Source organism: Equus quagga, chromosome 18, assembly GCF_021613505.1.
Source record: "Equus quagga isolate Etosha38 chromosome 18, UCLA_HA_Equagga_1.0, whole genome shotgun sequence".
NCBI lineage: Eukaryota > Metazoa > Chordata > Mammalia > Perissodactyla > Equidae > Equus > Equus quagga.
The window spans coordinates 1,508,002-1,519,421 of record NC_060284.1 but is presented as its reverse complement, the minus strand read 5'-3'; the positions used below and the strand labels follow the sequence as shown (position 1 = coordinate 1,519,421).

Here is an 11,420-nt window from a genome sequence, read left to right as displayed (position 1 = left end):
CACACGTCTGCAGCAGAACCACGGCCTCCAGAGCTTACACATGATCTGTGTTTAGCATCAGTTGCCAAAAACAGACCACAGAATCCTGAAGGCCCAGTCATGCTACTTTGTATCTTTACTCTGAATCTCCAATTAGGAAAGGGACTCAAAGAAGGTGGCAGCCAGGTGAAAACAGATGGCCCTATAACATGGTCAGCAGCCCTGTTCCTTTCCCTGTCCAAGAACCTTCCTCAGCCTCCCAAGGGGGCGCCCCGTGTCCACATATGTAAACAAAGTTCTGCCAAGCGTTCAACTCAGTTCCAGCTTTTTATTTTCTTTAACAAGGTGAAACCTACAATGAAGTTAAAAACCAAAAGACCAAGATCTTGATCACGGAAGACAGCTGGGGTTATCTCCTGGCCTTGGCCTTGGCTTAAAGCAGAAGAAAAGGTGTTCCCGGAGAGTTCCTTCCAAGCCCAGATTCACCAAGTTGAGAGCTGAACGCGCTCGCTGCGGCTCAAAAATTCCCCTAATATCCGGCCAACACAAAGAGAGAGCCGACACTGTTTCAGTGATGTTAGACGGAACAGATGTGAAGGCGTCCCCAGAGAATGCCACATATTAATAAAGGATCAATGCCCGAGGAAGATATAAGAATTTTAAACTTGTGGACACCTAATAAATTAACTTAAAAAAATGTAAAATAGAAACTGAAAAACTACATTAATTTTACCATCAAAATGGGAGACTTTTAGGTTACCCTGACAAAAAAAGGATCAGTTAGTACAAAGAATATCTGAATAACTCAATTAATTAGTTTTCCCTAATGACTTAGTATAAAAACCTACACCATCTATCACTAGATAATAGCTATCTTAAATCACAAATATACATTTACAATAACTGACAATGTGCTAGGCCATAGAAAAGTCTCAACTAACGTAAAAGAATATTACAAAAACCAGAATCTCTGATTATAACTGAAGTATGTTAGAAAACAGTAATAAGTTTTTAAAAAATATTAATACAGAAATTTAAATTTACATTTCTAAATAAACTTGGGTAAAAAAGAAACCATATTATGGGGAGCTAAAAAAAAAATTAGTACCAAACAACAGAAATTCAACCTACAATCCTGAGACACAGGTAAAGCGGGACTTAGAAGGAAATGTATGGTCTTAAATGATTATTTTTGAAAAGAAGAATGGCTAAAAATCAATAAACCCTACAAATAGCTAAAGATTACTAGGGGGAAACAGGAGAATAAACCCAAAGAAAGAAGCTAAGTGACATAAAGATGAGACAAAACTAAGTCAGCAGAACCAAGACGCATAGAGGAGACTAACAGAGTTCAAAAGATAATTCTTCAAAAAGACGAGTTAAATGGGAAATTACATTCAAGATTAATTAAGAAAAAGAAAAATTAAAATAATAAAGTAGATTCAGAATGAAAAACAACTACTCTGGCTGGAGCAGAGATAACACGAGTGAAGAGAACACACGAATAACTTTACGCCAATAAACATGAAAAACTAGACGATGTCAACACTCCTAGAAAAGAGCCAGCAACCGAAACCGACTCTGGGAGAAGCAGGAAATCTGAACAGTTCACTAACTGTCAAAGAACTGAATCAGGGTTTTAGACTTTTCCCATATAGGAAACACGGGCCCACGACGGCTTCCCAGGTGAGCGACCAAACATTTAAGGAACAGCTAATCACCATCCTACTCAAACGCTCAGAGAACTCAAGAGAAGAAGCACTACTTCTCGTCAGTGCGGGAGCCTCGGATAACCAAAGCCAGAGACGACAGCACACAACAGAAAAGTCCTGGGCCAGCCTCACTGCTGACCACAGAGGCAAACATCCCCAAAGCAATGACACCAGCCACGGGCAAAAGAGATCACGACCAAATTAAGTCTAATTCAAGACTGGCTCAAATTACAAAATCTGTTAATGTAATTTACCACATTAAGGGATTCAAGGAGAAAAAAAATTTGTACTCACCCACATCATTTCAGTGAATGTAGATAATACATTTGATAAAATTCAATGGCCCATGCCATTCACGATAAAAACTCTTAGCAAAATAAGAATGAAAGGGCATACCTCTTTAACCCGAAGGATTATCTACAAACACCCCCCAGCACACATCAGATTCAATGGTGAAATAATAAAAGCAATTTCTTAACTATCAGAAGGAAAAGGCTGAAAAGTCATCTCTACTGAGAAAACCTTCCTTGCCGTCCATCAGAAGTAACCACCCACTCCTGTCTCCCCACCTCTGTTCTAGCAGAATTAGTTGATCTAAAATTTTCTTAGGATATGGTGTCAGGAGGGGTGACTTTCATTTTTTCCCGGAAGGATGACCAGTTGTCCCCCATTTGAAACCGGGCCCTCTTGCGCCAGATGGCTTGCAGCAGGCCCTCTGTCCCAGCTCGCTGTCAGGTGTCTGTCTGAGCGCTCTCTGGGCCGTGTGTCTGTCCCAGCACAGACGCTGCACAGCTAGATGTGGAGGCCTCATAAGGAACCTTGTTGCAACGTGTCTTGCCTATTTGTGCCCTTTTTCTTTTTCATATAAATTTTAGAATTAGCTTGTCAAATTCCACCAAAAAACCTCTTTGGGGATTTTGATTGGAATTGTGTCAAATCTAAGATTAATCTAGAAAAAATTTACCTTTTTATGATATTGAGCCTTCTTAACCGTTAACATGGTATACCTCTTATACACCGTTTTAGGATTTATTAGTCTTTTATTTCTTTCAATTTTCATAATTTTCTTGAAAAAAGTATTATAAATCTTTGGTTTACTTTATTCCTAGATATTCTTATATTTTGTGTTGCTTTTAAATATTTTTAAATTGCATTTTCTTGTGTTGCTAGGGTGTAGACATAAAATTGACTTTTATATATTTATTTGACATCTTGTAACATTATTCTCTTAGTCTTTTATAAAATAATCCAATCCAGAACACTGGGAAAATCAAAACACTAAAATAAAAAAATTAAATCTTTCATAAACCTGCCACCTGAAGATAACCTTATTGAATATTTCATGCAGAACTGTCTAACGTCTTCATGTATGTGATCCCTAAATATGTAAAGAGTATTTTTAATAAGAACATGAATCTCAAATTCTAATACTATATATGTCAATCTTTATTTCTGGATTTTCTATATAAGTACTAATACCCACTTCGGATAAAGGCGGTTTTGCTTTTTCCTCTCCAATCGTTCTTTTTCCTGTTTCATTATATCTGCTAAGACCTCCACCATGTTTGATAGAAGTAATGACAGCAATAAATGAGAAGGAGGACGAAAAGGAAGAGCCATGTGGGAATGGACTTCGAGGATGAGAGAACAGAAAGATCAAAGTCTCAGAGACTCCCACGTGTGAGGGGCGCTTCTGGGAATAGAGAGACATCCAGCCGTCTGAAGAGAGGGAGGACGGCCATGGCTGACCGGCACTTCGCAACATTTCACACCTGCGCTTCACTGCGTTCCTGGCCTTCATCCTGGCCAGAATCAGCCGTGTTCACATAAAGGAAATACGATAAATATAGTAGCTCTACCCTGACACTCTTACTAACGCAGCTTAGATGTGCAAAAGAAACTAAACACACTTTTGAAAAGCTTCAGAGGTTCAAGTTACCTTTTCTTTTTTTTCTTGAGTGTCTTCATCCTGGTTATTAGCGATTTTGTTGGCCTTGTTATGGACACTAGGAATGACCTACCACCCCAAAAGGGGCGGGGGGAGGAGGAAAACATTTAAATGTCACGATCATTACATTTCTCAATGTATTTTTTTAAACAGTTAAAATTTTACTTAACTAACTCTCTGACTTCATCTAAATAGTAAAGACATGAAGTACAACTCGAGGAACAACACAACTTGGAAAATCTGGCAAGCTATACAACTTGAAATACTGCGTGTGTGCATGCACACGTGTGTGTGTGTGTGTGGACCATCAGGGGGCAACAAAGTCACAAGCTTATGTGTGCGTAGATCCAGAAAGTGAAGATGAACACGACTACAAAGCAGGTCACAGTGAGGATCGTCACCCAACATCTCATTGTGCAAAATCTAGTTTTAGGAGTCACCTAATTCCTAGAATGTGGGATGCCCCGTTATTTGACAGACTTACCTTATTCTTCACTGCTCCGGCATGTTATCTAGCACACTGCGCACACTCAGTGAATAGCTCACACTCACTGCTCCGGCACGTTATCTAGCACACTGCGCACACTCAGTGAATAGCTCACACTCACTGCTAGCATCTGGATGAACTGTGCGCTGTGACACCACGGAGGAGAGCTCAGCGGGAGCTGGGACTCAGTGTTAGCATCACCATCCCCCTGCTGCTCGAGAGAGCCTCACACAGCTGCCTCAGTAAACGTTTATACATGAGTGAAGCAGTTCAATTCCATAGAAATAATTTTAATTCTGAATGGTGCCAACAGCAGACTTTTGACTCATTTCTTTTTGTACAACCGCCTATGAAACATCTTAAGAAAATGTAAAATTTTTACTGATTTTTTAAGGATCTTCAAATAGTTAACACAAATAATCTTGGCATAAAATGTGATGAGAGACATGAAGATTAAAAGAAAAAACAAATTTCATTTCTCAGAACATTAAAAGAACCGCCTGCCCAGAGAAAATTTAAAAAACAAAACCAAAATATGCTTCTCTCTAAATGAAATTTAAGATTAATTTTTTTCACTTTTAATAGAAACTCTAAAGAATGAAATTAATTTTGGACTAAATGAGAAAGTCTCAGAAATGCTTCATTTAAGTAAAACAATAGCAATCATATATCAACATATATTCACTGCTTCCCATGTGAACTTGATATTTACTTCTCTATCTAATACACACGACAACCTAAGGCAGGGTTCAAAAATGGTTGGGTCTATAGGCATGTGTTTCTTATCCTGAAGAATCTTAAAATAAAACAAAACACTGCCTCTCTGACAAGTCGGAATATCTTCCTCCATTGGACCTGCTTTCTCCCAGAGAAAAACCAGCTGACGCTGAGGAGCAGAAGCTCTGGGTTGCGACAAAATGTCAGTTGCCATTCATACAGTTACACTGTTTGTTTTTCGAATAGCAGAGAAACATATTTCCATACACATAGTGTTAGCAAAATTTGGAAGACAAAAGGCTCACCAGGAAGACTGCATCTTCTTTGTGAAAGTGAAAAATAGATTTGTATATGATTAATATGCAAAATGTACATGTGTCAAGAAAAATTAGATGTGATTATGAAACAATGATAGTAGGGAAGGAAAAATGAAACAAAGAAAAAAGAAACACATGATAATAAATTTAGTGAACTGAAGGGATGACCCCAATTCCAAAAGGGTTTGTTTTTGAATATGAAAAAAAATGTGACGCTACTGTGAAATGTAGTTATACTATTAAGTGGAAAAAATTACCTTGGCCTAGAAACTACAGAGGAGTCAGTATAAATCATGGGTTCTGCTCTCAGATAAGCATCTGGCAAGGAAGTCTAAGTGGATACACACATTTCGTTCTAGCACGCTGAAAACATTTGAGAAATTCAGGAGAAAAAGCTTAAAAAGGTAACGTATTGGCGGTATTCCTAAAGCATCTGTTAAAAGCACAAACGTAAAAAAAATAAAATACAACTCAAAGAAAAAAGTACCAATATAAACACCACCACTCAATTCATGGTGTTGATGAGAACTTCCATGTGACCAGAGGCACGTTCAGACATAGGGCCTTTGATGGGCCCGACATTAGGAAATGACTTCTTCCGGGGTTCAGAGGAAAGTCTCAAAGTTTAATGTAAACTGGTAAAACGATCAAGCATCTGGCTATGTTTTCTATTCCTGTGATGATCAATACCACTTGCGACAATAAGTGAGCTGAAGAGAGCACCATTTTGCAAAGATATGAAACCAGATTCCTTTCATGGTCTCATTCAACAGGAATCACTTTGTGCTAAAAAATGGAACAAGCACGGTCAGAGCAACCGACGCCATCACCTGATGTGCCCTCGGCGGGGCCCACAGACAGCTCGGTGCTCCACGGAGCCGATGCACAGCATGGCAGCCTCTCAGGCCACACGGGGACGGTGACTTGGACGTGGCATGACGCTGAGACTTTCCTGGTCTGAACAGTTGAAAGAAACTGCACTCTAGGTCATCCAAGTGGAAATTTCCAGCTCAGCTCACCTGCAAAGGCTGGTCTGAAAGCTTGGCCTTTTTGCTGGACTTTATAATCCACTTAAACGCTTTCAGTGTTTTTAGGCAGGGCATTCACAAGTGGCCACATAAATGTATACTTTGATTGTCTCATTCTAGCTCAAAACTGTTTCTTCGGAAGTATTATTTGGCAAGGAAGAATCTGGCCAATTTTCCTACTGAACTCAGTTTCCAGTGATGGCCTCAATTACTTCCTCAATGTTATAAGAGTTAAAAAGTGAATTCCAAAATATCTTGAATTTCTAATCGCATGAAAATGAGAAGACTTCATTCAGGTCACCTCTCTCAATTAGTCTGGATGGTGTAAGCACAGTGCCAAGACTGCTGGGGACTGTGCTGCAACACCATGCACCACAGCAGCCACTCTAACGGGGTGAGGCCACAGCCTGCTGGGTGCAGGCAGCCTAGGAGGCAGTGGGAATATCACGTCCAGGCCCCGCCCTCAGGGCAGCCAAGCCCCTATCTGCCTGGTTTGCCATATGAATACTATTTTCTACGTGCCTCGACATACAGAAGGTTGAAAAGCACTGCATTACTATATTAAAAAGCCAATTTTTCTTAAATATGCAGTTTTTCTACTGTTCAAAAGTACCTATGTTTTGAACGGCTGTCTTCCATCATAAAGTAAAGAAAAATAAACATTTCAGCTTCCAGTTACAGGGCTGAAGGGTGCTATTTCTGCTGCACATTGCAATATAAAAGCCATATCCTGCTGCTGACATCTGCATGTCAGAGCTCTAATTCCACACCAAAAGGGTAATTTATTACAGAAAGAAATTTCATGATTAGATATTGCTATCTACTACAACATGTTTGTGTTTTCGCATGCTTTAACAAATATACAGAATGTGTGAGAGTACTTCTAGGATGTTTTTATACCTGACCCTCTTTATGATCAACGTATTTGTAAACAAAGTAACTGGCTCAGAAAAGTTAAGTAAGTTGCCTCCAAAGTAGCAAAGCTGGTAATCAGGGACTCAGGAATGGAGAGCAGGTCTGCTTGACCCCACAGCCTGTGAGCTAAACCAATGCACACAGGAACTACTCAGATTTGACCAGGAGCTCAAAATCAGAGAAAAAAGGGGAAACTGAAGTTCATAACTAAATTTTTATGAAGCTAATGCTTTTTCTAGGCAATAGGAGAGTAACAGTGAAAATACGTGGAAAAGTACTTGGAGGTAAAAGCTTGGCCCACAGATATAGAGGATATTTTTAACCTTTTTGAAAACAGGAATAAAAGCTTACTCTTGGAGTGGGTGACAGGCTCTGCACAACGAACACCACTGGGTTTCCTGCATTCTGAATGGCCTCAACTGCTTCTCTGTGGGAGGCGTTCTGCAGATCTACTCCAGACACCTAAAGCACAGAAGGAATTTATTTCAATTAGAAAGCCGGAGATACTGTGGAGAGGTCAATTCAAAGGTCACGTGTATTATCTATGCACATATATGAGAACAGCCAGGGTCCAACGAGTCAGAACAAAGCCAGAAAACAGTAAGATTGGCCCATAAAAAGCTTTCTCTTTTAGGAAGGTATGTTTAAGGAAAATAATGCTTCACCTTCAAGAAAAGCAGGTAAGACAAAGATCTTAATAACAACAGCCCCGGCTAAATATAATTATCCAAAAGGCAGCTCAGTCAGTACCAGAACCTTAAGAAGCTTCTGAGCTTGTAATGTCACCTCTGCCCCTAATTGAGCACCTAATGCTGAGTGGGGGCAGGGAGTCACGGGGGGTCGCTCATGTGTCAAGCAAATTGCCCATTATCACAACTGAGCAGTTTAACATTTCTCAAATTATGTTAAAAAAAGAAGTATGGAAACATCCATAAGATCTTTTACTAAAAGTCTTCTGTGTTCAATAAATGTAAGTATAAACAGCTCCTACTATTCAAATCTCAGAGAACCTGACTTGTGAACACGCCCATTATCTCTAAGAGCATTCTGTATTCACCAAGCATACTTAACAGAACCAACTTCTCAAACTGATAACATAACAAAGCCTTGGTCAATGCTGGGGTGGCTTATGGTCAGTGCACAGCGACAATTTGTGAATACTATTTTTCCATAAAGGAACAAAAGAAATAGGAATGCAGGTGGAGAGGTATGCGGCATCAAGGCTGGTGTTTGTTTTTCAGATGGGAGATGTTACAGCAGTAATGATGTCGCGGAGAGGAAAATGGACGACAGAGAGAGAAGGGACAACTGGAGGAGCAAACCCTCAGATGGGGAAGAGGGAAGGACTTCGACCACACGGGTCAGAGACCGGCTTTAGGCAGAAGTTCGTTTGTTCCTACAGACACAGTCAGAACAAAGATCTGGTACACAGTGGGAGCAAGGGGCTTCTGTTTCATCAATGAAACAAGAAAAAGGACCATAAACTGCGATTAAGACTGAGGAAGAAGGTGCAGGGGGTTTCAAATAGTTACCTAGGGAAGTAGGAGGAGGCATTCCAGAACTGCAGGGCAGAAGCAGAGACCCACCTGAGGCGTGGTCACGAACTCAAAAGGAGACTAGAGAGCATGGCTGGTTATCTTCTCCAGTCGCGCCAGAGCCCTGACATAAGCAGAGCTGCATTTCACCAGGATGTGGTTCTCCCAGAGAAGGTCAGTGAAGGAAAGAGGCTCAGAGGAGTGGGGAGTGCATGCAAGGGAGTGACCAGTCACTGATGTGAGCAGAGTGCGGACAGAGGGCAGAGCAGCGGGGGCCCCATGGGAGGCAGCGGGAGCGTGTGGTGGGAGAGGGCTAAGGCAGGGCCTCTGCGGGAGACAGAGCGGAGTCAGGGAGGGGCCGCAGCCCATCGGGCAGAGTCCACCGGGCCGGGGTAAGAACCTCGGCCTTTATCCTAACAGACGTCACTGGAAATTTTAACGCTCCATAAGAGCTCTCTTCCCATCTGAGCTGAGGAAAGAGGTGCAGAACAGTAAATGAATAAAACATAGAAAAACTTTAAAGTGAAGCTTAAAAGCTGTCACAACAGTTTGACGAAGCTTCTTATGAAAAAACCTAATCCTCACAACATTCAACAAGAGAAGTAGAGACCAGATGAGAAGGACTGCATGTTCCAGGAATAATCGCCTTTGTCTCCCCAGTGCAGAACTCCACAGTGTGCACCGGGGACCACTGAGGTCCAGAAGTCAGGGAAAATGGACTTCCGTCACAGTACGATGGGAAAATAAATAGTCTTAGTGTTTCTCAGCTTTAAAATTACAACCCAAAGTGTGGCCAGAAGACCCATTTTAAAAAATTAAATTAAACTCTAACTTCATATTTAAAAAATTCTCCTTAATATGGACCTAAATCCTTCATGCAATTGTTTTAAGACAAAGAGAAATGATTGTTATGCTTTACTTAAAAACAGAACAAGTAATACTTTCCACAGGAATAAAGTAAACACATGACTCTACATATTAAAGCGTAATATTTCAAGTCTGCTGTGAGTTTGAAAAAATATAAATTATTACATCTGAGACAAAACAGTGGGTTCTTAACAGTAGACATGAAAGTGACGGTGTGGAAGCGAGAGAATGTTTTCTATTCAACTGATGGCAGAAAAAGTTGAGGGAAAAAAAACCCCTGAAATTTAAAAAAACAGAACCATGAACAATCTGATTAGAAAATGGGCAGAAGACACACACAAACTTCTCAGAGCAGAGGACCAGGCAGCCAGGAGAGTCCTTCCTCATCGGCCACGAGGGAAACAGACACTGAAATGACAGCGAGAGATGGCTGCGTGCCATCAGAACCGCTGAAAGGAAACGATGACAACACCAGATGCTGGTGGAGAAACTGGATCATCCGTACGCGGCTGGTGGGAGTGGAAAAGGGAGCAGACACTGAGGAAGAGAGTCCGACGGCGGCTTTCAAAGCTACAGTGGACTCAGCACAGCGCGGTCACTGCACTCCTGGGCTTTCACCCCGAGAAACGGACACAGACTTCACCCAGGAACTTGTGTGCAGATGTTTACAGGGCCTTCAATCTCAACAGCCAGGAGGTGGAAAGTGCACAGATGTCTTTCAGTGGCTGAACGGTTGGCTCCATGGAATACTACTCAGCCACAAAAAGGAGTGAACTGGTGCTAGACACAAATGAATGAACTTACACGCAATTACGCTGAATGAAAAAAGCCAATCTCGAAAAGACACATACTGCATAATTTGTGACAAATTATGTGTCACAGCGATGTGACAATTGTGAAATCACATAATTATAGACGTGGAGAAACAGATGACTGCCTGCCAGAGGTTAGGGCTGCGGGGAGGGAAGGCAGTGGCTGTAGAGAGGGGACACAGGAGCCGTGCGGGGACAACACAGCCCAGAGTCCTGATTGGGGTGCTGGGCGTGCAGGGTGCACAGATGACACTGGAGCTACACACACGTACACAGTGAGTGTGCGCACAACTGGAGAGACCTGAACGCGGGCTGTGCACTGCGCCCACGTGGGGATGTTGGCTTCGCTGTTGTGCTATAGCTGTGCAAGAGGGGAACACGGGGAGCAGACGGAGGGCCACGGGACTCTGGGCATTTATTTGAGATTTCCTATCACTCTATAATTACTTCAAAATAGAAAGTTAAGGGCAAAAAGATAAAAGAAAATACAAAACACACATTTAAACTTAAGGTCAGATATATCAGTAACCAAAATAAAAACAATTAACGTCACTTATTTACTAGGTGAAGATTATCAATTTAGATTTTAAAAACCAAACTCCAATTATATGTTGCTACAAAAGTAAAACCAACTCAAATTCACAACTAAGGGTCAAAATGAAGAAATGGAAACAACCTGCCCTGGAAACGCTTAATAATGGAAACCACACGTGCCCCTGCGGCCAGAGCGACCCTAGCAGAGAACTCGCGCTCCCCTCCTCCTGGTCCCACCGCACTGGCGTCAGGACCATGCAGCTCCTCAGGGCATGGCTCCGTCCCCTCAGTCCTCCTCTCAGTCCTCTCTTGTCCACTCCACCCACTGGAGCAGCGCTGACCTCCTTCTGTTCCCCTCACACACCCAGGCAAGCCGGGCCTCAGACCTTTCACTCAGGTCTGTCTGCCGGAGCCTCTTCCCCCAACAACCCCCGGCTGGCTCTCACTTCCTGCTTGTCCCAATATCATCTTCCTTAACAAATCCATTAATTGCAACTGCCACCTTCACCACCCATCTTCCTTATTCTCCTCCCTGTTACTTTTCTCCACAGCTACCTGCTACAATCTGC

General features: G+C 41.9%; 1 protein-coding gene across 3 annotated transcripts in view; it reads right to left on the bottom strand.

The window, feature by feature from the left end:
- Positions 1–11,420, bottom strand: part of PATJ (PATJ crumbs cell polarity complex component) — a 305,804-nt gene that overhangs the window by 188,388 nt on the left and 105,996 nt on the right. For all 3 annotated transcript variants that reach the window (XM_046645368.1, XM_046645370.1, XM_046645369.1), the window contains exons 25-26: positions 7,455–7,565; positions 3,631–3,708 (exon numbers count right to left, since the gene is read on the bottom strand). In XM_046645368.1, the coding sequence (XP_046501324.1) occupies positions 3,631–3,708; positions 7,455–7,565 (189 nt within the window). The remainder of the gene's footprint in view (positions 1–3,630; positions 3,709–7,454; positions 7,566–11,420) is intronic.